At 57.1% G+C, this 22,754-nt stretch overlaps 9 protein-coding genes across 9 annotated transcripts; 7 read left to right on the top strand and 2 right to left on the bottom strand.

The window, feature by feature from the left end:
- Position 1: 1 nt before the first annotated feature.
- Positions 2-1,113, top strand: SCHCODRAFT_02627153 (RPB5 subunit of DNA-directed RNA polymerase). Its single transcript, XM_003031576.2, has 6 exons — positions 2-87; positions 141-223; positions 278-382; positions 433-514; positions 567-706; positions 785-1,113. Exons 1-6 carry the CDS (start codon positions 10-12, stop codon positions 927-929), a joined length of 633 nt encoding a protein of 210 aa, XP_003031622.1. The 5' UTR covers positions 2-9; the 3' UTR covers positions 930-1,113.
- Positions 1,114-3,015: 1,902 nt separating this feature from the next.
- SCHCODRAFT_02543097 (terpenoid synthase) lies at positions 3,016-4,812 on the top strand. The gene is made up of 8 exons (XM_003031577.2): positions 3,016-3,410; positions 3,461-3,533; positions 3,587-3,726; positions 3,776-3,968; positions 4,023-4,118; positions 4,171-4,211; positions 4,266-4,469; positions 4,523-4,812. Exons 1-8 carry the CDS (start codon positions 3,253-3,255, stop codon positions 4,647-4,649), a joined length of 1,032 nt encoding a protein of 343 aa, XP_003031623.1. The 5' UTR covers positions 3,016-3,252; the 3' UTR covers positions 4,650-4,812.
- Positions 4,813-5,103: 291 nt separating this feature from the next.
- Positions 5,104-6,828, top strand: SCHCODRAFT_02627148 (uncharacterized protein). Its single transcript, XM_003031578.2, has 8 exons — positions 5,104-5,272; positions 5,454-5,546; positions 5,698-5,822; positions 5,925-5,998; positions 6,052-6,058; positions 6,112-6,156; positions 6,212-6,291; positions 6,368-6,828. The coding sequence occupies exons 1-8, from the start codon at positions 5,209-5,211 to the stop codon at positions 6,648-6,650; spliced, it is 771 nt and encodes a 256-aa protein (XP_003031624.1). The 5' UTR covers positions 5,104-5,208; the 3' UTR covers positions 6,651-6,828.
- A 609-nt stretch (positions 6,829-7,437) lies between these two features.
- SCHCODRAFT_02301541 (uncharacterized protein) lies at positions 7,438-10,577 on the top strand. Its single transcript, XM_050342307.1, has 11 exons — positions 7,438-7,698; positions 7,800-8,076; positions 8,127-8,236; positions 8,286-8,319; positions 8,371-9,056; positions 9,142-9,486; positions 9,538-9,627; positions 9,679-9,913; positions 9,965-10,108; positions 10,157-10,291; positions 10,347-10,577. The coding sequence occupies exons 1-11, from the start codon at positions 7,531-7,533 to the stop codon at positions 10,496-10,498; spliced, it is 2,376 nt and encodes a 791-aa protein (XP_050200203.1). The 5' UTR covers positions 7,438-7,530; the 3' UTR covers positions 10,499-10,577.
- SCHCODRAFT_02301623 (uncharacterized protein) lies at positions 10,039-12,002 on the top strand. Its single transcript, XM_003031580.2, has 4 exons — positions 10,039-10,108; positions 10,157-10,291; positions 10,347-11,871; positions 11,931-12,002. The coding sequence occupies exon 3, from the start codon at positions 10,519-10,521 to the stop codon at positions 11,662-11,664; it is 1,146 nt and encodes a 381-aa protein (XP_003031626.1). The 5' UTR covers positions 10,039-10,108; positions 10,157-10,291; positions 10,347-10,518; the 3' UTR covers positions 11,665-11,871; positions 11,931-12,002.
- A 235-nt stretch (positions 12,003-12,237) lies between these two features.
- On the top strand, positions 12,238-14,287 carry SCHCODRAFT_02627142 (uncharacterized protein). The gene is made up of 7 exons (XM_050345392.1): positions 12,238-12,703; positions 12,757-13,085; positions 13,145-13,277; positions 13,332-13,385; positions 13,442-13,459; positions 13,514-13,840; positions 13,933-14,287. Exons 1-7 carry the CDS (start codon positions 12,281-12,283, stop codon positions 14,095-14,097), a joined length of 1,449 nt encoding a protein of 482 aa, XP_050200202.1. The 5' UTR covers positions 12,238-12,280; the 3' UTR covers positions 14,098-14,287.
- Positions 14,288-15,814: 1,527 nt separating this feature from the next.
- SCHCODRAFT_02627138 (uncharacterized protein) lies at positions 15,815-17,599 on the top strand. Its single transcript, XM_003031582.3, has 3 exons — positions 15,815-15,901; positions 15,958-17,319; positions 17,368-17,599. The coding sequence occupies exons 1-3, from the start codon at positions 15,872-15,874 to the stop codon at positions 17,446-17,448; spliced, it is 1,473 nt and encodes a 490-aa protein (XP_003031628.2). The 5' UTR covers positions 15,815-15,871; the 3' UTR covers positions 17,449-17,599.
- Positions 17,600-18,634: 1,035 nt separating this feature from the next.
- Positions 18,635-21,449, bottom strand: SCHCODRAFT_01189931 (alpha/beta-hydrolase). The gene is made up of 13 exons (XM_003032013.2): positions 21,178-21,449; positions 20,932-21,121; positions 20,652-20,878; positions 20,565-20,602; positions 20,459-20,513; positions 20,274-20,401; positions 20,195-20,226; positions 19,951-20,134; positions 19,696-19,888; positions 19,506-19,561; positions 19,397-19,455; positions 19,065-19,310; positions 18,635-19,010 (listed from the first exon to the last, which is right to left on the bottom strand). The coding sequence occupies exons 1-13, from the start codon at positions 21,218-21,220 to the stop codon at positions 18,974-18,976; spliced, it is 1,488 nt and encodes a 495-aa protein (XP_003032059.1). The 5' UTR covers positions 21,221-21,449; the 3' UTR covers positions 18,635-18,973.
- A 313-nt stretch (positions 21,450-21,762) lies between these two features.
- On the bottom strand, positions 21,763-22,667 carry SCHCODRAFT_02627130 (uncharacterized protein). The gene has a single exon (XM_050345391.1). It carries the CDS (start codon positions 22,470-22,472, stop codon positions 22,092-22,094), a length of 381 nt encoding a protein of 126 aa, XP_050200201.1. The 5' UTR covers positions 22,473-22,667; the 3' UTR covers positions 21,763-22,091.
- Positions 22,668-22,754: the final 87 nt, after the last annotated feature.

Raw genomic sequence — 22,754 nt, 5'->3', positions numbered from 1 at the left:
CTTACCACCATGGCCAGCAACGAAGACGACGAGGTCCCGCGGCTATGGAAGGTCAACCGCACCATCCACGAGCTGGTGAAAGACCGCGTACGCGAGGACAGAACGATACGGCGCGACAATGTCGCTTACATGTTATGCAGGGCTTCCAGGTCGCGGACTACGAAATCAACCTGAGCCTCGACGACTTCAAGAGCCAGTATGCTTCGCAAAGCAGATCGGTCGAGTGAGTGAGTCGTTGCGCCCTGCAATCCCCCTTGTTATACGAGCGTGTTCGCAGCCGGAATCAGCTCAACTTCTTCACGAACCACCGAGACGACACGACGGACCAGATCTTTGTGTTCTTTTCAGATGAGAGGAGTGTTGGCGTGAAGACAATGCGAAAGTGAGTCCCGCCTGGCGAATCCTCAAGTAATGGTTGCTCATTTCCGTCAGATTGCTGGGTATACTGGAAGAGAAGGGGATACGTAGAGGGATCATCATCTTCCCTGGGAATATGACCCCTGCGGCACGAAAGGTGCGTTCGCCACTTTCTATTCCACTGCCCTCTTCGCTCACATCTTATGTAGGTCATCGTAGCTATGCAATCGCAGTACAGGCTCGAGGAATTCTCCGAGGCCGACCTGCTCGTCAACATTACTCATCATACCCTTGTACCCCAACACATCGTCCTCAAACCTGAGGAGAAAAGGGAACTCCTGGAGCGCTAGTGAGTCATCATTTTCCGGACGCATCGGGGCGCTTGCCCGGACCATCATCGTATCGTCGTCTGACGCTGGTCCTCTAGCCGCCTCAAAGAAACACAACTGCCGCGCATCCAAATAGCCGATCCGGTCGCAAGATACTTCGGGCTGCGCCGTGGGCAGGTCGTCAAAATTATCCGACCAAGCGAGACCAGCGGGCGTTATGCTAGCTATCGTATCTGTTTCTGAGCGCTTTCTGGGTATCATCGTCGTGTACGTCCTTCTGTATTGTTAGAACATCGCAATGCACTGCTTCCAGTCTTAGCCAAGGGGGTGGTCGTGCGACTTACGTGGCGGCGCTCCCGGTATGTTGTCCCCCGAATCTTGTACATCTCGGTCGAGATTACCGCTGCCTGCTTCATCTGCTCCTATCACGTTCCTTCATACTACCCATTCAAGTAGTATGACATTGGGCGCCACCCAAGGAATATAGTTGCTTGCCAGATCCAGGACGCCGCAAATGATTCTCGCCGTCAGATTCTGCCATCGAGTTCGGCCAGGCTTTGAGGTACGTTATCCGCATTGCCGACTCCTTGTCGAAGCTGAGGTTTGGCCAGCAGCCCGTTGCTCCCACCTCGGCCGGGAATAGTACTACTCTCTGGAGCCGGAGAAGCATTACTCCCCAAATACTGTAGATGTGAGCCTCATTCAGAAAGCCTGGCTGAGAACTTACATTTGTTTTTCCAGCGAACTTCTCATTTGCCGCACGCATAGCAAGCCGCGTCATCAGGTTCGGGATTGCTGTCATTGTAGCAGCCGCGATGGTATGCGGTCTGCAGAACGAACGGTGACTCAGCGAGGTAGGATCCGACGGTGAGGCCTCATCAGTCCTGTTCTTCTACCCCATTGACCAAGCAATGTATGGACATTGACACGGCAGATACCGCCGAAATCTGCGTTGGACTGCCCTTGGGCGTTTACGCCCTTGCACAGATCCAGGTTCGCCTTCAGTTGAGATTCATACGATCCATGTCCAAATTGCCCTGTCCCGACATGCTGAATCATCCCAGCTCATCCGAAACATCCACTCGGGCCGGCGCGCTCTGTGTATAATCGCGGTGATCATGTGAAGGGACACCCACAACGAAGTTCGAGTGGCGTCGAACTAGAATGATGCAAAGGCGCGCGTCTGGAACGATATCGGGGAGACCGCTCCTGGTGAGCGCGTGTATACGGCGGCACTCGAGGAGGTTCGGTATGTCGAAACGCTGTGTCCTTAGTAGGTGAGTCATGTCGACATGTTCTTGTCTTGCAGAAGTTCGTTTGTAAATGGACTTTAATCAAGTTGAAAAAGCAATCTACTGCACAGGTAAGTAGGCGCTCGGCGCTCCTGCAGTATTCCCCATCATGTCGGCAAATATGTCATGCTCACAACCTCGGTAGCGCTGCGTACTCGTGCTGTTCATTGCAAAGGATACAAGTCATTGCGACCGATGGAGCAGAGGATGCGCCCGCGGCGATTCCGTATCCGACCCGACGCCCGAGTCTTGATTGTGTCCAGGAAACGGTGCCAGATAAAATTTGGTATCTATGGTCGAGCTCAAACTCGGAGCGTAATCGCGGATTTGCGTCTAGCAAACCGCGGGCAAGGTTATGGCGACAGACGAAGCTTTCATGCCCGGCGTCCGATACTTTTCGCCCCGCGCCAGTCCGCCGAAAATCATCGGCCTCCTGAAGCAGTATCGTCCAGCGCTAGCGCGTTGGCGTTACAATTTTGCGATATCCAGCATTCATCACTCCGTGCCCGGTGGAGTACAGCCAGACTGCAGTTGCAGTCCCCTCGCAAATGTTCATCCCAGGCACCCCATGTCTGCGGTATGTTGTATTTCTCTGTCAAATATGCGGTCATGGGTTGATACATGCATCTATGCAGATCTATCCCAATCGGTCCTGCTCCCACAGCTGGCAGTTCATGGCATCGCAGCGCTAAACCGTCTTTGCCGTCAAGTTCAACATCTTTTGATCTCCGGTTTAGTTCCGATCATCACCGGTCGGCGAGACGCCCACGCGGGCGGCCTTTTGGGCTCGCCACGCGCCGACTCGTCGTTCAAGCCCGTCTGCGACGCGCACTGCGCGGATCCTACGTGTGTCGGCGCGCGCTCCGGACGGAGGGGAGTGCAGCAGGCGCAATGTTTAATGGAATAACACTCCTTTCACCGCATCTGCAGCCCCATGCCGGCGCTCTAGCCCACTTTTTTCAATGGCGGTTATTGGCATCAACTTGCTTGTCAGCTCGCACCGCGGCGGTATACTCACCGAACCCTACTCCCCTGCTGCGTGACCCCACCGATGCTTGCTCCGGACGCCGCGGTGCCGCACTACGCAGATCTCAGATTCGCCCTCTGGCGCAGTGTCAGGAATGGAGGCCAACTTCAGATCCAGTCAGCACGGCGGCTATCCCTGCAATATAAAAGACAGTGAATGAGTCCTTCACCCCCATCTTCACTTCTCTCCAGTTCCTCTCTCGAGCCTCATTTCTCTTTCTCTTTCTCGTTGTCTCACCTTCATCGCAATGGCCACTCAATTTGTTCTCCCCGACCTCGATGCGACGTGCGCTGCCATCAAGGGCGCAATGAACCCTCACTACGCGGGGGCTGCCAAGGAGTCTCGCGACTGGATCAACAGCTTCGACGTCTTCACCGACAAGAAGCGCGCCTACTTCGTCCAGGGGTGAGTGCTTACTCCACTCAATCGTCCGACTGTTACTGACGCGCGCTTAGCATGAACGAGCTTCTCGTTGCTCATTGCTACCCATATGCGGGCTACGAAGAGTTCCGCACGTGCTGCGACTTTGTAAGCCCTCGCACCGTCCTTCTCGCGCCCTCTTCGTCCTCATCATGATTCAGGTGAACCTCCTCTTCGTCGTTGATGAGGTCAGCGACGAGCAGAACGGCCACGACGCGCGCGAGACCGGCAACGTCTACCTCCGCACCATGCACGGCTCTACGGTCGACGAGGGTACTACGCTCTATCAGATGACGAAGGAGTGCGTATAGATTCAGTGGTATCATCCAACACGACTAATTTCTCCCCAGATTCCGCGACCGCCTCACCGCCCGCTTCGGCCCTCGCGCCTTCCGCCGCTTCCTCAAGCACTGCGATGACTACATTGAGGCTGTCAGCGTTGAGGCACAGTTGCGCGAGGAGAGCCGCGTCCTGTCCCACAAGGACTTCGTCCCCTTGCGCCGCGAGAACAGCGCCATCCGCCTTTGCTTTGGCCTCTTCGAGGTATGATAGCCGATCACATACGAGGGACGACCTAGGCGCTAACAATTATCACAGTACTGCCTCGGCATCGACCTACCGGACTACGTCTTCGAAGATCCTGCCTTCCAGGAGATCTACTGGGCCGGCGCGGATCTGGTCTGCTGGCATAATGTGCGTATCTTTCTAACCCGGCACTGCCTCTTACTGACCGTGCCGTCAACAGGATCTGTACTCTTACAACATGGAGCAGGCAAAGGGGCTAAGGTAAGGAGGTGGCGTCCATGAGATCTGTCTGCCAGATTCTAACGTCTCCTCCAGTGGCAACAACATCGTCACGGTCCTCATGCAGGAGCGCAACCTCGACATCCAGAGCGTCGCCGACTACCTGGGCGAGCTCACCAAGGAGCTCATGGCCCAGTACACCCGCGGCAGGGCGAATCTGCCATCTTGGGGCCCGGAGATTGACGCGGCGGTGGCGCGCTATGCGGATGCCGTCGGGTTTTGGATCCGCGGCAACATTGAGTGCGTGATGCGGCAATCATTCATACTCTCTAGTACTGACCTTTAACTTTTAGCTGGAGCTTTGAGACGTCGCGCTACTTCGGCGAGGAACACCTCGAGGTGAAGCGCACTCGGGTTGTGAAGCTTCGCCCTCGCGAGCCGACGTCGGATGAGGAGGACTCCGACCTCGAGAGCATCTAAGGCTAAGTTCCATGGTCGATATTTGCTAGATTATTACTGTATCGCCTATGGCTGCCTTAATTACTGTACTTTACGACCCGAGCGCCCTTGCCTATATTTATAGCCATCTTGTATGTCTCCCTTGTATTACCTACTGCACGTAGTCTAGTAATTCCAGTGATTTATATCTATCCTTCTAACCAGTGCTCAGCGTGATCACAACGTATGAGCGGCTGCCTTTAGCACGCGGTTCTCGTGCTCCTAATTTCCTCCCCAGGATCCAGCCTCTTGAGGAGATCAAGGCATATCCCAGAGATATACACGGATCCACAGTCCATGCGAAACGTCTACGCTTGCTCGTAAGACCATGGAGACGCCTTTACCAAGTCTCGAACTTGATGTAGGTCCACCATAGGTCCACACACGTGACCATATGATCGGCTATCGGCTGACGCGCGCTAACGTGGCGCTCGCAGTCGGTGAGCGCATCGCTCGCGACCCTCTTCTCCGTCTTCCTTCATTATCCGGTCTCTGTCCCGATAAACAGGTCTTTCCCCTACCCCGGTCGGCTACCCTCGAAATGCGGTTCCACCTCTACCTCGGTGCTGCTCTGTCCTTCCTGACCCTCGGCGTCTTCGCGCAGTGTGAGTCGCGTTTTCTTGAGAGGAGAGGGTGCATGTGTGGAATCAGTTGAAAAAGAGCCAGTCGTATGGAGGATGCAGTGAGGGGAGGGGAGAGATGTGCCACGGAAGAAGGAGGGGACTGGGAAGGGGAAAGGGAAAGAGTGTGGGGAAAGGAGCAGGTTTGCTAATGCTCAACTTCCAGCCGCGGAGACGGAGACGGAGCAGAAGACCTTCACTGTTACTGGACCCCTCGTCGCCGTGAGCGCGTTCTGGCCAGAGGAAAACCCCTTCGGACGTGCGTAGCTAAGCCTTGCTGCATTTTGCCAGTGACTGACTCGCATCTTTCTGGTCTGCTTCGTGTTGCTGTCCTTACTGCTTCCCCTTAAATCTCGCGCTGCTGCATGCCCCCCTGCTTTACTCCCTCTTCTATACCCTGCCTGCAACAGAAATTGTCAACGGGGAGAAGAATCTGCTCGTCATCAACGTTGAGAACAAGTCCGACAAGAACGTTACGCTTCTCAACATCGCTGGCTCGGTGACCAAGCCCGACTCTGGCGCGTTGATCAGGAACGTGAGTGCATAACTTTCAACTTTACCCTGTCAGTCTTCTGTAAAGGGGCAACCGCCTCTTTAGGGAGAAATGTGTGTAACCAGACGCTGATGCTCTCGGCAGCTTACGACTTTCCCGTATGGCGTGTCCCTGGTGGAGAGCGTTGGCCTCAAGCTGCCTTATGAGTTCTTCAGCGAGTGCGTTCTTATTCCGCTTGGTGAACTCGAGACTGACATGTGCACATCGTCAGATTCAAGGTACCTAACATGCTACCTCAGAAATCGGAGCAACGACTGAATGAACACACCAGACTGGCGACATCCGGTTGAATGTCTGGCTCGACTACGCTGCTGATGTGAGTCCTGATAGTGTGGGGAGACGTTCGAACGCTGACGAATCATGTCTTTTAGGACACCGTCTACCGCGTCTCTGCCTTCGAAGACATCGTTCAGGTCGTCGAGCCTGAGCTCTCCTTCTTCGACTTCAAGCTGTGAGCATTGTCCCGATACTCCCTCCCCTCTCAAGTCCTCCCCATACTGTCCAACCCTCATCAATTTTCCTCCCAGCTGGACCACCTACCTCATCGTCGCCGGCATCCTCGGCACCGCCGGCTACCTCACCTACCTCTCCTACGCGCCCCCGCCTAAGCGCCAGCGCACCAAGAAGTCCTCCGTCAGCACGCCCGTCTCTGTGACCGCGACCGGCGCGGGCGGCTACCAGGAGGAGTGGGTGCCGGAGCATCACCTGAAGAAGACGAAGGCGGGGCGGAAGGGTGCAGCTAGTGGGGATGAGTTGAGCGGTGGGGAGACGAGCGGCGCGGAGGGGAAGAAGCGGAAGGGGAGGAAGTAGGTCGCAGGGCTGAAGTTTGAAGTTGATGAACTTTGGTGAGCCTCGCACTCGACGCGAAGGATGGTCTTGGTTGGGGCGTATGTGCCCTCGAGCGTATGTGTAGGACGAACAGACTGTAGTCTACGTAGTTCTCTAGCAGAAGCGCAAAATGACCAGGCGGCATAAAGCTTGAAAAGGACTTGCTTGAATGTGTGGTGGCGATCGCGAGGAGCTTTGTATCGGTGAGAGCTCGGGAGCTAGCGAGGAAGTTGTGAGTCGGAGGAAGAGACGCACCTGCAGATGACCTTCAAATACGTATCAACATATGCGTCTTGTCTTCTGGACAGGCCCATCATCACTCTTCCCGCACGTCCATCTTCGCGATGAAGACAAGAGAATCAACTCAGACACCACTTCGACGTTGCCACCGTCTCCCGCTCTCCCCTCTTCTCATGCTCTCCCTCCCCTTCAACCCGGCGCTCGCCTAGGGATGGATGGAGCCAGTGGTCTTGCCTTACCTCTGATCCGACTTGAAAGGCACCCGACAGGCCCTCCGAAAGACGCGCAAAGGACGCGCCTCATCATATCCGGGGAAATAGACCTTCTCTTACAACGAGGCCTTCGACACACCATCACACGGTCATCCCCTCGCCATGATTACCCTTCTCATATTTTCTGGGCCTTCGCAGAGGTGCAGGGCGGATCCTTCACCTGAAAAGGTGGCGCGCGGGCGGCGCGCCTACACTCGCACCGGGCCGGAGATCCGGCTGTGGGCGCCAGGCCTGTGCCAAACAGGAAATAACAAACGCCCAGCGCTGCATTGAACGGCGACGACGAGCGTTTCCTCGGACCACCCCCTTCCTTCCCGCCGCCATTCCGCGGGTCCTCACCGCCATCGACAATGAGGGGGCTAGCGTTTCCCACAGACCCCCAGGCCGACCGCGAGACGTCAAACGAGTGCGGCTCGCCCAGCAACGCCACGGACGACATACCGATTGACCCGGCCCTCAATGCCATTCCCCTGGACCCGAGCTTGGTGGAGAAGGCAAAGAAGGAGCAGGGAGAAGAGGTGAGGGTCCGCTCTTAGTGCGATCGACCCGGCGCGGTCGCGTACAGAACGCGTCGCGTCGGACAGATCAAATCCAATATACACGGCTAACACGCATACAGGAGGCCGTCCCACCCCATGAAGACACCCAAGAGGAGCCCACTCCACGCAAGCACACATACTACGCGTACTCGCAGGTCCCCGAGGGCGATCCGGCACTCTTCCAGCAGCAGGAACTCTTCCCTCCCGCCCCCCATCCAGAGGAGCCTCCCCCGATGACACGCAGGGTTAGGGGTCCCAAGCGACGCAAACGATGCTCCTTCTGCCGCGGGGATGACCATAAGAATAAGTACGGTGTTCCCGAGTCCATGGTCGGCTGTAGCGAATGCGGCCGTGTCGGTGCGTACACTGCGCATCCCATCCTAGCATACAGCTCATCAGTCGTACAGGTCATCCATCCTGCCTGCAGCTCGCGGATGTCGCAGAGATTTTGCACTCGTATGCCTGGGTTTGCATAGAGTGCAAGAAGTGCGAGTTCTGTCATGAGAAGGGCGCGGATGTGCGTGACTCGTTTGCTCTTTCGCTCGCTCACTGAGAGAACTCTGCAGGATCGCTTGATGTTCTGCGACAGATGCGACAGAGGTACGTCCATGATCGCCTCTCCGGGAGGTGCAGTGGCTAACTCCATCCTAGGCTACCATATGGACTGCTTCGACCCCCCTATAGCGGAGATGCCCACTGGGAAGTGGTACTGCCCTGGCTGCGAACGAGATTATCCTCAAGAATGTGTGCACCCAGAACAGGAGATGACACAGTCCGTAGAACAGCCAGAACAGCCTTCAGTCCAGGACCTCTTCTCCTCGCCTGCGCAGAGCACCTCAGAACTGCCCGTCGCATCCACCTCGCAGCTACCCCCTCCCACGCCCGCGAAACGGAGCCACAAGCGGAAGCATCGCGCCGTAGTATCCTCAGACGAGGAGGAAGTCGATGTCGAAAGTCTCACTTTGCCCAAGAGGAAGTCGCGCCTGTCAGCCAAGATGGCGGCGTCCGTGGCCTCGACAACGGAGCAGAGGGGCAAACTGAAGGCCTCCGCCAGCCAGATCTCCATAACCGACGACTCGCGGTCTCATAAGCGTCGCCGAGTCGCAGCGCCGTCCAGCCCGCAACCCCTTCGTATACGTCTACCGCCGCAGAGGAACAAGGGGAAAGAGCGCGCGCACTTCCAGGACGACGACATCGATGTTGAGGGAGAGGAGGACGAGGAGGAGCAGAAAGGCATGTTCGACGACATCCTCACGCCCGAGGAGCGAGATACGTCCAAGACGGAGATCACGCCTGAGGATACGCGGAGATTTGAGGCGGCACGCACGCGAGCTGAGGTGCGTCTTCGAGCTGCGTCTTGCTGCGTCCTCACAGCATGAGCGTTGAGACCAAGGAGTGCTGACACCTTCCCATCACATCCAGGCGCGCTTAGCCAGCTCCGCAACAGCACAGCCACCCGAGTGGGATACGGGGCAGTCGCACCAACAGCAGCAACAACCGGAAGCTGGCCCCTCTGGCCTTCGCCCCCGAATCCATCCTCGTCTAACGCAGACGCAGCCTGTCGCGTCGTCGCCCGCCCCCGTGGAGGCACAACCGCCGGGAGTTGGGCAGCGCATCCAGTGCATCCGCTTTGGCCCCTACGATATCAAGACGTGGTACGATGCGCCGTTCCCGGAAGAGTACTCGAATATTCCCGATGGGAGGCTTTGGTTGTGCGAGTTTTGCCTGAAGTATATGAAGAGTCGGTTGACAGCGGGGAGGCACAAGGTGCGTGATTTGCAGTCGAAGATGAGCAAGGGGACTGACACGAACTTTTAGCTGAAGTGCAAGATGCGACATCCTCCTGGCGATGAGATATATCGCGATGGGGCGGTGTCGATCTTCGAGGTAGACGGGCGGCGGAACAAGGTACGTCTTTCGGCTTTCTTCCCTCTGTCGGTCTGCTCACATATTATGCAGATATACTGCCAGAACCTCTGCCTTCTTTCGAAGATGTTTCTCGACCACAAGTCACTCTTTTACGACGTCGAGCCCTTCCTATTTTACGTCATGACGGAAGTCGACGAAGTTGGCGCGCGCTTCGTTGGCTACTTCAGCAAGGAGAAACGTAGTCATAAGGACTACAATCTGAGCTGCATCATGACGTTGCCAGTACGCCAGCGCCAGGGCTTTGGGAACCTCTTGATCGACTTCAGTCAGTGAACAGTATCGCTCTGCCGTCTTTGACTGATGTTTGTACTGCCAGGCTACCTATTGTCGAAACGAGAGCAACGGCTGGGCTCGCCGGAGAAACCGCTCTCGGGGCTCGGCGCACTCGGGTATCGTAACTACTGGAAGCTCGCCGTGCATAGGTATCTTGCGACTGCACCGGACAACCCGCGTCTCGAGGGTGCGAACTCTGAATACAGACCTGACCTGTTGGCTAAAGTTATTGCAGACATCAGCGCAGCCACCTCGATGACCATCGAGGATGTATACAACACGCTCAAGTTGCTGGACTTCATTGATGTTCGCCCATCTACGCCACCATCCATCCGCCCATCGCCCGGGCAGGCCATCAAGTTTCCCAAAGGTCGGAAGCACGGCGCATCTCGCCGACCGCTGCAGCGTGGCCTGACGAACACCAGCCATTCAACGCCACCACCACCGCCACTGCCCTCCGACGAGCCGTTCGTACCACCGAAGCACTACGATATTCACTGGGACCAGCAGCAAGTGGAGGAATATCTCGCGAAGTGGGAAGCCAAGGGCTACATCACGCTCAAGCCGGAGAAGCTGAAATGGAGCCCGTTCATCGTCATGCGCACCAGGAAGACCGAAGCGGCGGAGGCAGCAGAGACAGCTGACTTGGTGACCACGAACAGGCTGGAGGGGCGCGGCATGTCGACGCCCGGTCCAGTCGAGGGCGAGGGCGCCGTTCCACGGGTCGACGACGCGTTACTGCATCTGTTCGATGACGAGGCTGATGAGCGCGAGCGCAACTGCCGGAATGCGGCGAATGGTGGTGGCGGCTCTCCCGGCCCGCCTAACGTCACCGAGGCCGACAAGACCCCTTCGAAAAGGCGCAGGGCCAGAAGCGGGCGCCGAGTACAAGACGAAGACAGTGAGGATGAAGAGCGTCGACCGCGGGACCGCGCTCACTCCCAGGACGTCTTCGAGTCGGACGAGCAGTTCGCGGCGAGGCTGGCGGAGGAGGAGCAGCGTACCGCACACAAACGCTCCCTGCGTTCGCGAAGCGAAGTTGACGACCACGCACGCAATTATTCGACGCCTTCGCCAGTCAAGCGCACCTCGAGCCAGAAGAGCGATAGGCGCAGGAAGACCCTCCGCGGCTCGGCATCGAGAGCCACCGGGGGAACTCCTGTCCGTCATTCGACTAATTGGCATAACACTCGCACCGTCAATGGTCGCTTCGCGCGGAAGGATAGAACGACTCGGCGGGAACCCTCGCCCGAGTCCAGCTCGGACGCGCCCAGTGTCGAGAATGATGACGACGAGGCTGATGTCGCGCATGCGCTCATGTCCACCTCCGTTGCGCCGAGCTCGCGCGAGGCTACGTCTCCTCGGGCTGCACAGACCAACGGCGATTCCTCGGGGGCGCCCACAGTGACGGCAGACAGCTGCAGTGCGTCTGCTCATACGCCTCCACCGGTGCTTGCGCCTCTCACGCCGTCGCCGGAGGAAGCTTCTCGCTCTCCAGGCCCGGGGGCCGACTCCCATGCGTGCGCTGGACTCGGCGACGCGGCCTCGGTCCGAAAGGCGGGCAAGACGCGGTCATCGCTGCCACCTGTGCATGTCAACGGCGTACGCGACAGCGGGAAGCTACGCGGGCGATCAGCTGGCTTTCCCGGCGTGCAGGGCACAAATGGCGCGGTGGATGGGCATGACCGTCGATCGCCTGAGAACGAGGAGGATGCGGAGGGTGAGTCGGATGACGACTTGTAACGAGCTGCTTCCCGGTGTATCGTTTATTTCTTGCCAGCGAATTTATCGTAGGTATTTCTTGGCTGTACATTAGCTGTGCATGTTTTTGTACTTACCGCTCGAGCGAATGAGAGCGCCTCGTCCAGTCTGGAGAGGGTTTGTCTGTTGTGTCCACCTTCTGCGCAAGGCGTGGTCCGATGCTGGTAGCGATCGCGCCCGGATCGCTTCGTGAGTGGCCATGAGATTCCTTCTTCGAGTCACGCTCGCGCTGACCGAGGCTTCGACAGCCGTATAGGCGTGCAGCAGGTAGAACTCGAACCTTCTCCTTGCCTTCTCCAGAATCAAGCCGCTAGTAGATTGCCAGCATTCTCGTGACGTCGCCGGGAGCGGAACCGCTCTTCGAACTCAACATGAATAGACGAAAGGCAAGCTCTTCCACATACATCACCCTCCAACGCTTCCCCGCGTTCGGGCGTGTGGCGAGTTCTCTCGAGGGTGTCTTCGAATTTGATCCGAGCCTACCTTTCGCGGTTATAAACCGCCGCGGTGGACCAGCGCGTAATCGGTATAAATACCAGGCGTTGCCAGTGCTGGCCTATGCAGTTCTGATGAGTGCAAGCCCTTGCCCGCAACCACCATGTCCTCGGGTTCCGTCAGCTTTGTGCGCCCATCAACCGCGCCCGCCGGCCGAGCGAACAACGTACGGCGTCTCTTCTCACGTAGCGGCCCGGGGCGTCCGCATGGCCTCCCTCTCCCCCCTGGCCTGCACGATGACGCCGAGGAGGATGTCGATGGTCGCGATGAAGAGGACCAAGGGGGTCTGCCTGGATACGCCGAGCGTGCGCCGACGCCCCCGCCTAGTTTCAACTCGGCCCCGCGAGAGTACACTCTGCACATGACCCACAAGAAGCGCGTCTGGGCATCGCTCAAGCTCGTCAGCCACGCACCAGCGTCGCGCTCGGCGGGCGACGCCCCCGCCTTCATGGAAGGCAATCCCATCAAGGGAACCATGACGCTCGACCTAGACTCTGCAGAGCCGATTACGAAGGTGTACATCGAGGTAAGCCGGACAGAAGGGTATTCGTGCATGCTCGTGTGCTTGACCTACGACAGATATCGGGCCGCTATCTCAATGACCGCTACCCGTACCGGCAGGACTTTACCTTCCTGTCGTTGACGCAGAATTTATGGACGAGTAGTGATGGCGATCCGAATCAGTCGGGCGACCAGCGCTTTCGTGGTAAGCTGAAAGGCTACTATCGGTGGCCATTCGCCGTCGAACTGCCGACGAGGATGGCCGTGCCGCACGACCTTCAGTCGGGGCCAGCAACCGAGGCGATTCGCCTGCCACCGACTTTCCTAGAGAAGGACGTGCCGGCATCCATCTACTACTACTTCGAGGCCGTTATTGTCCGTGGTGGTCTCTTTCGCCACCATCACAAGTGAGAATCCATCTCAACTCGCGGCTGTGCCATTTGAAGCCTCACCCATTCATTGACAGGATTAGCACCATGTTCTTCTACCACCCGCGCGTCCAGCCGCCTCCCGCGTCCGAACTTCGACAATTGGCCTACCGGACAAGGAGCTCCATATTAGGACCAGAGGAGGATCCTTCGGGCTACCTCACCCGCAAGGTGCGCACCTAGGCCCTTGTCCGGTACCGCGCGCTGCTAACGCGCCCCGCGCAGGTCAAGACCCGGGGAACGCTCTATGGCAAGCGCGATGTCTTCACGTCCATTTCTGTGCGTTGTGCACCTCGCGCTCGGCATGCGCTCGACCCACTTACGCTGACTTGCAGCTCTCCCTGGCGCTCCCCGTGCGTGTCGCGGCTTTATCGCCCTTCTAAGCGTCATGCTTACGCACCGCCCAGCTCTCGTACACACGCGGGACCGTCATTCCGTGCAGCCTAACAATTTCTTGTCCGGACGCGCCGGCGCTTGACGCCCTTGCTCGTCCTGCCCACCTTTTTGTTCACCTCCAGCGCCGCCTTAGCATGCGGGTAGCCGCTCCTGCTGGCCACCGCCGCATCATGCCTACCGCACCCCCAATGCCCGCCGACCAAACCGCGCCCATCTCGCGCGCCGTCTGGTGGCCTGCCGCGACCGCCACCGGAGGGCAGCGCGCCACATTCCGCGGCGAAATTTGGCTTCCAAGAAACCTCAAGCCTTCCTTCGCCATCCCTTATTTCAGCATTGACGTGAGTCTACCATCATCTCTTCCTCCATTTCCATTTCTTGCGAGCCTATTGGTGGCGCGGGTCTGCTGAGCGCTGAGGCTATGCAATTTCAGTACTCGGTGGTGCTTCTGCCGCTATCGGCGAGCTTCTATGTGCCAGAAGAGAAAGGTGTGCTGCTGGAAGAACCTGTCGAGATCGCGACGGTACCGCCCGTCGGCCCAAAGGCCCGGCGATACGCACCTTCCGCGACGGCGGATCGTCCGCCTGGAGGCATGTGAAGGGAATAAGATTGGTGCATGCATGTTGTACTGTCATCTCTGCCTCGGACAAAAATCGACTACACCTCGAATCGAGCTGGCCTCGTATTCGCCCGCCTACCGTCGCATGCTATCCCGCTTAACTTATTCTGTATCTTATTATTGCTGGCATGTCACGAGGCGTAACACACAAACACATACATTCTGCAGATGTGTTCTAGCGCCCCGCCAAGCCAGTTCATCCAAGTTCGCGATGTCTCGACGGGCAGAACGCATGTTCGACTTCGCGAGTTCGAACTTCCAACTTGAACTCGCGTCGGTCTTCGGGGATGCGATCTCGGTAATCGCCGAGGTCACGCGACAGCGTGGGAGAATGGGTGTGCTGGTTCAACTTCAAAGTTCAATCCGGGTCGATTTCCCGAACGTGGCGGCGTGAGACTCGATGTCGGCCGCGCTCGTCTGTGTTGGCCGAGGGTGAGCTCAGCATCGGCGAGCATTGTATGCTATCCTCATGGCGCGGCATTGCTGCGATATTCAGGTCATAGTTGGACCAGTGACAATGGTCAGTCACAGGATACGCTCGACTTGCAAGAAATCAGTGATCCTGACCTTTCTGTCCCGCCGCCTGATGCGCCATCCCGCGGAAAACACAGTAACCATGGCACGACAGCGTCCTGGGCGCTGCTGACGAGGTCCGTGTACTTCTGTAGGCAGACCACTGGAGAAGCGCCATTTACCCTGTTGACTGTGCCTCAAAACCTTCCCGAGGGTTGGCAAAGCTGGCGGCCTTGCTTGGAGGAGCGACCGAGGGATATTTCAGGAATTCCTCGGAACTATGGAAGCTTGCGCACCGTATCGGGACTGCAGACAGTAGCTAGTCCTTGCTATTCGTAGACTTGACACCGACGAGCAGGTTCAGGGTCGTCGCGCGCAGCGCGTGCCACTTTGAGACCAATGACTCGCGCTGCAGCTCTATTGCAATAGCACATAGTGTGTTATACTGGGCGGAGGACTGGTTGACGAGGGTCTTCGCAAAACATTGACCCCTTGCAGGCCAGGGTCCCTTGTATAGTAGCGAGAGCTCCACGTCCGGTCAGATACCGCCAGTCGCGAACTGGTACGCGCCAAGGCGGGAAAGCAAGTCGGTTTCCTTCTCACAAAATCAGAAGAAAGAAAGAAGGGGAGATCCATATCCGGAAACGGAGCCCTTGAGTGCCCTGAAGGCCTAGACCATGTGCGTTGCCAGAGAGAATTCCTTGAGCATGATTCGCGAGGGTGACTCGCCCATCGGGCGACGGGATAGAGTCGGGCTCGGCGTCTCGAGTCGTGCTCAAATGAACGACGCAGCGGCCATAAATCGGCGGCAAACCGCGAGCGGGCACCCGCGACGATCGACGTCCACGAACGTCATTCAGAAGCAACCCCTCGAGCTGCCATCAGCGGGGACAAAGACCTCGAGCTTCATAGAGCACATAATATGAGAGCCCTCGTTTGACGATTCTGTAAAGCCCGAAGCAAGCTTGAGAGCGCAAGAAAAATGATGAAGGGGCAAGGTTCCCCCGAACAACAAAGGAAATCCTGTGGCGTCTGATCATGAGCCATCTTTGCTCATGTTTACCTACCCCTTTTCGACCAAACAAGCCTATGGGCAAACCAAATCGGGAGGAGACAGGCCAGCTCAAGAACCGGACGAAGCGAATCGGATGGAGCACGGGTGAGTCGGTTTTCGCTGGTTGTCGTCGGCGCTCACCTCACGGCGTCGCGCAGAGATCTTCAATATGGCCACATGCAATCCATGCACGAGCGCCGCAGCTCGTCGGCCTCGGTGCGCACAGCGCTCCCCTCAAACCGGCTCGCATTTGCTGATCACGACAAGCACAGACCTATGCGGCTCATGCGGCTCATCCTGGCCTCGGGCAGGCGCTCGCCAGTCATCTGGCGCCGCCTCCCTACCCGCGCCCCGACGCCTACGCCCGCATCACATCCCCCGCCCAACCTCCAGCCCCCCAGCCCCCTTCTCCCCACCATCAGGTCTCGTTCGCCGCGCACACGTCCCCCGCCCTGAAGCGCAAGCAGCCTGAGCAGGCTCTGCTCACCCATGCCCCGCCTAAACGACGGCGTGACACGACGGATGACACGCCGGAGACCTACGACCCAGATGGAGGCGGCCAGGGTGCAAAGCACTGGACCGACGACGAGAAGACCAAACTTTTCACCTGGCTCATGGGTGTCAATCAGGACGACCACTGGAGTTCTCTTCGCGCTACCAAGAACTCGTGTCTGCGCGATTGCGCGAGCGAAGTCTTCGACAACAAGAAAACATATCAGGCGCTGAAAGGCTGCTACGAGCGGAACTTCAACATCTTTCGCCAGATCTACGCGTTCGAGACCTACTGCTCGCAGAACGGGCTAGGCGATCTGTCTGCGTACGGAGAGACAGACCGCATCCGCGAGTACGAGCGTCGACTGCAAAACGCCAAAAGGGCCGGGTGCGATGTCGGTAACATCAATGCGCGCACTATCGACCACTGGCGCCGCATGGGCTGGTACGACCTGTTCTACCGTCGCTGGAACGGCGATCCCGCCATGACAAGGCCTGTAACCACCCGCAACTCGGGCGGCGGCGGTGCCAGTGTCGCCCCCGAACAACCAGACGACGATGGGCCTGAATATCAGGAGCAGACAACGGCCAACCCGACGATCTCCTTCATTAACATGGGCCCACCCCCCTCAGCCGCACCGCCATCGTCTATGCCTCCCCCTTCCCAGCCGCACTATTCTTCGCACCAGGTCTCCTCGTCGACGCCGCAATACTCGCACACGCCCGTCTCCGCCCCTGCTCAGCCGCCACCGCAACCTCAAGCTCAGCCCCAGCCGCCGGTGCCTCCACCCGTGCCAGCGCCAGCGCCAGCTCCCGCTCCCGCGCCGCCTACCCTATCTTACTCAACACAACACGCCTCGTCGTCGCAACCCCAGAGCGAATCCGGCGCGGTCAACGTGACCCTTACTCAACCGATGCTTACTGCATACTTGCAGTTTCTGCAGACGCAGACGCAGCATCTTCAAATGCAGACGCAGACGAATAAGCTCAAGCTGGACTATCTGCGGCGCAAAGAGGAGCGCGAGGAGAGGGAGAGTCGAGAACGATACGAGGTAGAGCGCATGCGGCTCGAGCGCGAGGAACGGGAGCTCGAGCACTCAAAGCAGGTCGCCGCCGTCAAGCAGAAGAGCGATCGCGCAATTGTGAGTATCGTGAGTTGTTGAAAGAGCTAGGTGCTGATCGAAAAGCAGGACTTACTAGGGAATCCGGCGGTTGATCCCTCTATCAAGCAGGTCGCGGGTGACTATCTGAAGAAGCTGTTCATGGAGTAGGACTGTCAGTGGGGGTTTATCGACATGCCTACCTTTCTGTATCAGTAATCATTACCTATGTATATCACCATATCTTACTTACCTTAAGTATCCCCTAGTCTTCAGATCTGTTATGTATACTCACGTTGCTTCGAGCTACGGAAGGCTTGACCTACGCGTCTATCCTTCAAGTAGACAAGGACCAATGGATCGTAAATCGGTGCGCGACACGTGTAAGTGGTTCAGTTGGGGTGCCATTTGGTTCGAAGAAGCGGGACTGACTGGCAGGATGCGTCCACGCCAGGCCCACGCGGACGTCCGCGGTTCTCGTTGTGTATTGGACTGCAGTGGCTCATCAGAAGCCGGCGGCGATTCAATTCGCTCAGGCCGTAGACCAAACCACTTATCGACGCGCACAGGAATGATGAATGCGCAAGGGGTGGTGGAGCGCCATTGTCGACGTCTTCGCTGCAGTGAACTTCATTAGTAAGTCAACCATGAACGACATGACAGAAGGGCTCACTGACAACCTTCACTCGACGCTCAGTGCAGAACATGAAGTGGATCATGGCTCGGGACGTGACAGGGGGCATACACCACAGAGACATCAGCCAACCTGCCATGTATATAAAAGCGTCGAACGGGCTGCAAGGTCGCGGCGTACTCACCATGCGAGATGCGGCGCGCAACGCCTCGATGTAGTTGCGAATCCCGTACACACAGGCGATACGTTCGTCAGATCTACGAAGGGAGGGATCAGTGCGAATATTGACCGCATATATATGCTATGATCGCACCAAAATCCCGGACCACTGCAACGCCGAGCCAGCGTGCAAAAGGTGGTCAGCGGTCGAGGGAGGATGAACAGACGAAAAGCTCACTCGGGATAAGCACGGTGAGGCACTGGCTTGGGGCGACGCGTCGTGGCGGAGGGGAAAGAAAGGAGGGGAAGATGGGGGGAAGGAACAAGAAGCGAAAGCGCGTAGCCAGAGTACTTATACGAGAGGATGGTGGCGGTGCTCAAATGTCGAAAAAGGCCCAAATCGGGAAGACAATGACGAATGATCCGCGCGAAAGAGGTTGTTGGACGCGACGCGACGCGTCAACAATTGATGAATGCTTCCTCCATGTCACGCGACCGCGAATCCCTTCACCCACATCCGGCCTTCGATCGCGACTCAAGGAAATGCTGGCAGCATACGTGCTTGACGTTGCTCGCAAGTATTGCTTGGGGAGTAGAGCACGGTACAAATGTCAATTCAGCCGCAAAGCTACAGGGCTTCAACTGCGGATCGACACCAGACCTGAGATTCAATATTCACAGGTGCAAGGTGCACGATTATTGTGAGCCGGATCGTGAATCAGCAAAGGATAAGGACGGCGCGCGGATTGGGTGGCATATTGAACGCGACCGCCTCCGATTGGCTGGGCCACGGTTTGCCCTTTCAATCGACCCGTTGTCTTTATTCTTCGCTTATTTGCAAATTGGCTCACAATATCCGTACACCTTGCGCTGGGGAATATTGAGACCTACGTGTGGTGCGATTTACTGTCCTGCCACCTCGCTGACGCTCTCCCAAAATCTATTCAAAAATGAGCCTGGGTTCTGACTGGCGCAAATAGACACGAAAACTCACTTGCATCGCTCCTGGACGTCAGATTGTGTACGGATGGTTCGCACATCAGGTTCGTCCCCTGTGCGATTGAAGAGCATCTCTGTCGGCGCTGAAGGCGACCATGTCGGCCAAGTTGGCTTGATATCTTCGAGGCCGGCAGCATACTGTTGGTTGGGGTCTCCTGTGCGCGCAAAGTCGAAGACGGAGCCCACGAACGCGCGTTGGAAAACCGCATTGTCGAAGCGTTCAGAAGAAGAAGGGTTTCGGCTACGTGAAAATACATGTTAACGAGCGTCGTAGAGATTAGCGTCAAGACGGTCCATTGAACAGAGCTTAGAGACGATCACACTCACGACGGAAAGAAGTAGGGCATGTCTTGTCCATGTCGCCCTGGTGGTACTGCCAATGAGCCCTGGAATATTGTTTAGGTGGTGCCCTTCTTTGTAGGTGACCGTCACCCACCTTATACGGGGCATCGAAAGCGCCCATGAGCGCATAACCTGGACAGATGAAGATCGCTGAAGAGAGTCAACTTCAGCATCCTCGGGAAGCGCCTGGCGGCATCAACAACGCGTCGATTAGCCGCGAGGTTTCGCAACGACGCGTATAACGCAAAGGGAATATTTGGCAGGAGAATAGGCATCAAACTCACATTCGCCCATGATTGCCACAGCTCGCTCCGTCGCATCCCCGACGTCGCGGTACACCTCCGCCCCCCTGCGAGCGTCAGCAGTGCTCATCTTTGGGAAGATCTTGCGGATATAGGCCGCAGAGTCGGGCTCAGGACGCGCGGGGTCCACGAAATTGAGACCTTCGAAAGTGATACCGAGAGCGAGGAGCTCCCGCTGCCATGACATCGTCAAAAATGAAGGGTTTGCTTCATTGATCATATAGGAGCAGTACTCACCGCGTTCAGCTTCCCCTGTGACAAGGCCTGCGACGGACGCTCGCGCACGAAGGAGCCGTCAACAACAGGAACGAAAAGGAAGGTGCCGTAGAAAGCCTCGTCGGACATATCGTAGTTGACGGCTAACAGGAGATTTGCGTCTGCGCTTCGCAAACAGCGGAGATGGTCGTGAGCGGCCGAGCATCTGTGGAAAGTCGTTAGCAAAAGTCACGCGAGCGAAACAGCTATCGCCGTTCCGACATACCCTGTTTGAGCGAGAACTTCGTTGTATATGCCCTGCGCCCGATCAGTAGGGAAAGAAATGAAATGAGCAAGCTCGGCACCTCAGGAATATCATCGTCGTATGCATATTGCGGTGGCAAGAAGGTCGAAGTTGCGATCGCTTTCTTGAACAGCGGTGGTGTCGTACGCCCGTCATTGGCTATCAGGTGCTGCAAGACGGATCCGGCGCCTTGAGTCACGACGTGAGTAGCAGTAGCGAAATTGGACGATGAGCAAGAAAGCTTACCAGCGGATTCTCCCCACACCGTAACGTCGCTCGGATTCCCGCCGAATTTTGCAATCTGTCTCGCACTTGAGTATTATCACAACAAGGGTCTCAAATCCAGACCTACGTGCTCCCTGACCCATTTCAAAGCGAAGTCTTGGTCAACTGAAAGATGTGAGTCGGCGGACATGACAAACAGAATGTCGCGGCTCACGCAAGCCAGCGTTCGCAGTGCCGTCCGCCTGCATCTCGTGTCCCGCAAGGAAGCCGAACACGCCTAGTCGGTACTGAATTTCGACAACGACAAGTCCTCCTTCGGCTTGTCGCATGAGATCGATGCCGTCGTAGCTGGCGACGTCTCCACGCATGTAGCCTCCGCCGTGGATCCAGACCAGCACGGGTAAGTGAGCGCCAGGTTGCAGCTCGCCGGGAGCATAAACACTTTGATATACACTTATGAAGCCGCTGGACTTCGATAATGACTTGACACATACTTCAGAAAGAGGCAGTCTTCGGACCAGTCCTCTATAGGTGCACGAGCGGCATGCTGCCGGCCTTGAGCCCAGCTTGGCACTATGGGGTTGTTCCCGCGACTACCTTGCCCACAAGTCTTTGGCTGGGCATCCGCCTTGATAACTGATGAAGAGGATGGTGGAGGCTGTGGTGCACGCCACCGCAGATTTCCTGAGTGCGAAATTCAGACAACTTTGACGGTCATGTATATACGCGTCCCGCCTCACCTACCGGCGCTGCAGCATAGCGCAGGCCCAAAAAGCGCGTCATGTCATCTTCGCAGATACCCTCGTAGCGCGCGTAGCCGACGTCCACAACGCACGAGGAGTCCGGGACGGCGTCCGCAGGAAGAAAGCTGGAGAAGATCTTCGCTAGGACGTAGAATGCCAGGAAACCGCCGACTAAAAGAAGCAGAGGAGCACCTAGGGTTCCTCTCTGTGAGATGTAGCGGTTCCGTCGAGCGGCTGGCGTGCCCTCGTAGGCGTAGGGTGACCTTCTCATGATGGCGGGCAGCAAGGTGCGAAGCCTTGCGGGTATTGCCGAAGCGGAAGTAAACTCTGCGTTCCCACACCCACGTGACGCGAAGTTCAACTTCGACGCCTGCTCGGTTCGTGTAGTCCTCAGCACATACAATCCTGGAGAATCACAGCTGTGATGCTCATTACAGGTAGCCACAAGTATCGCGAAAGATTATGATCATCTCCGGAAGCAGACGAGACGCTTCGGCGCTTGCCGAACTTATATCCGTTCTTCGACCGTCGGCTTTTGAAGGGCTGGATTTGCACGTAGACCTTGGTTTCAACATCTTAAAGCGCACAAAGAGTTGTAGTATAGCTACTTGACCTACATCAAGACCTACTGAGGAGTCCTGGCTTCGTCAACTATCATCTTGCCATGCGTCTTTGGGCGATGCTCCCCACTCTGGTTCCGGTTTCGCCAGCTCAGGTCTCCACCTGAGAAGTGCAGCGTCAAAGGTACTCACCATGATATTCAGTATGCGAGTACTACGTGGTGGCGTCAACTGATAGATCGACCCTCGGCAGTTGCTTTAATGGACATTCCGAGACGTTGGCGTGCGCCACCGACGTTGGGCGAGTATCGTGTTCGCTGGCCGAAGTTTCTTGGCTAAGAACAAGGAAGCTCACGAAAGTGGCCAGTGTCGTACTTCTCTTCGAACATGGCGAGACTGACCTGTGTTAGCTGACTGCTGATTCCCAGGCCGACCAGTTCCGTTGGGCGACGATCCTCCTGCGCGATGTAGGGGTGCGATGACTTGTGAGCAACTAAGAACAGTTACCTCCGGTCGAAGGTGAGCATCAGACACGCCGCATACTCTCCACTGTCCTTCACAAGCTCCATCGCTTATCAGCTCTCGTAGTCCACCATCATGTTTGACACTGCGGTGGCTGGTACGGCTTTCAAGCACTGGCGTGCGCCGCGTACGTTTGAACAAGCCAAAGCTCAGACATGTGCCAGCGGTGAAAGCCCAGTCAATCCCCGCGCCACCTAGCACCAGTTGCATAGTCGCTGGAGCAGGGCTAGAGGCTTGTCAGCAAATCGCGGCAGAGCGCTGGCAAAAGCTGTCAGATTTCCCTCCGAAAAAAGATCTGGCAACGGCAGTTATCCTACAGGAACACGGGTCGCATATACAGCTCTACTTGCCGGGAACCAAGAGGGACACGCCTGTCCGCCATATCCACGGTTGAAGTGCGGATGGCGTGCGGCAAGCGGCCGGCGCGGAGCCATTCAATCAATTGCCTTCACGTGGCGCGGAGGTAGTCGCCATGGTGCGCGCCGCAACCCG

Source organism: Schizophyllum commune, assembly GCF_000143185.2.
Source record: "Schizophyllum commune H4-8 unplaced genomic scaffold SCHCOscaffold_6, whole genome shotgun sequence".
Taxonomy (NCBI): Eukaryota; Fungi; Basidiomycota; class Agaricomycetes; order Agaricales; family Schizophyllaceae; genus Schizophyllum; species Schizophyllum commune.
This window is presented reverse-complemented; position numbering and strand designations above follow the sequence as displayed.

Bases quoted from the DNA above. Each gene is read 5' to 3' on its own strand.
- SCHCODRAFT_02543097 (XM_003031577.2), top strand. From the start codon at position 3,253: ATGGCCACTCAATTTGTTCTCCCCGACCTCGATGCGACGTGCGCTGCC. The intron at 3,534-3,586 runs GTAAGCCCTCGC...ATCATGATTCAG, and splicing joins TCCGCACGTGCTGCGACTTT to GTGAACCTCCTCTTCGTCGT. The intron at 4,470-4,522 runs GTGCGTGATGCG...TTTAACTTTTAG, and splicing joins TGGATCCGCGGCAACATTGA to CTGGAGCTTTGAGACGTCGC.
- SCHCODRAFT_02627153 (XM_003031576.2), top strand. From the start codon at position 10: ATGGCCAGCAACGAAGACGACGAGGTCCCGCGGCTATGGAAGGTCAAC. The intron at 383-432 runs GTGAGTCCCGCC...CATTTCCGTCAG, and splicing joins GGCGTGAAGACAATGCGAAA to ATTGCTGGGTATACTGGAAG. The intron at 515-566 runs GTGCGTTCGCCA...CATCTTATGTAG, and splicing joins TGACCCCTGCGGCACGAAAG to GTCATCGTAGCTATGCAATC.
- SCHCODRAFT_01189931 (XM_003032013.2), bottom strand. From the start codon at position 21,220: ATGACGCGCTTTTTGGGCCTGCGCTATGCTGCAGCGCCGGTAG. The intron at 19,562-19,695 runs GTGAGTTTGATG...GACTCTCTTCAG, and splicing joins TGTGGCAATCATGGGCGAAT to CGATCTTCATCTGTCCAGGT. The intron at 19,311-19,396 runs GTGAGTGTGATC...ATTTTCACGTAG, and splicing joins ATGCCCTACTTCTTTCCGTC to CCGAAACCCTTCTTCTTCTG.
- SCHCODRAFT_02301541 (XM_050342307.1), top strand. From the start codon at position 7,531: ATGAGGGGGCTAGCGTTTCCCACAGACCCCCAGGCCGACCGCGAGACG. The intron at 9,487-9,537 runs GTGCGTGATTTG...ACGAACTTTTAG, and splicing joins TGACAGCGGGGAGGCACAAG to CTGAAGTGCAAGATGCGACA. The intron at 10,109-10,156 runs GTGCGAACTCTG...AAGTTATTGCAG, and splicing joins GGACAACCCGCGTCTCGAGG to ACATCAGCGCAGCCACCTCG.
- SCHCODRAFT_02627142 (XM_050345392.1), top strand. From the start codon at position 12,281: ATGTCCTCGGGTTCCGTCAGCTTTGTGCGCCCATCAACCGCGCCCGCC. The intron at 12,704-12,756 runs GTAAGCCGGACA...GACCTACGACAG, and splicing joins TTACGAAGGTGTACATCGAG to ATATCGGGCCGCTATCTCAA. The intron at 13,841-13,932 runs GTGAGTCTACCA...ATGCAATTTCAG, and splicing joins TCCCTTATTTCAGCATTGAC to TACTCGGTGGTGCTTCTGCC.
- SCHCODRAFT_02627148 (XM_003031578.2), top strand. From the start codon at position 5,209: ATGCGGTTCCACCTCTACCTCGGTGCTGCTCTGTCCTTCCTGACCCTC. The intron at 5,273-5,453 runs GTGAGTCGCGTT...CTCAACTTCCAG, and splicing joins CCTCGGCGTCTTCGCGCAGT to CCGCGGAGACGGAGACGGAG. The intron at 6,292-6,367 runs GTGAGCATTGTC...TTTTCCTCCCAG, and splicing joins TCCTTCTTCGACTTCAAGCT to CTGGACCACCTACCTCATCG.
- SCHCODRAFT_02627138 (XM_003031582.3), top strand. From the start codon at position 15,872: ATGCACGAGCGCCGCAGCTCGTCGGCCTCG. The intron at 15,902-15,957 runs GTGCGCACAGCG...CGACAAGCACAG, and splicing joins GCCGCAGCTCGTCGGCCTCG to ACCTATGCGGCTCATGCGGC. The intron at 17,320-17,367 runs GTGAGTATCGTG...ATCGAAAAGCAG, and splicing joins AGAAGAGCGATCGCGCAATT to GACTTACTAGGGAATCCGGC.
- SCHCODRAFT_02627130 (XM_050345391.1), bottom strand. From the start codon at position 22,472: ATGCAACTGGTGCTAGGTGGCGCGGGGATTGACTGGGCTTTCACCGCT.
- SCHCODRAFT_02301623 (XM_003031580.2), top strand. From the start codon at position 10,519: ATGCGCACCAGGAAGACCGAAGCGGCGGAGGCAGCAGAGACAGCTGAC.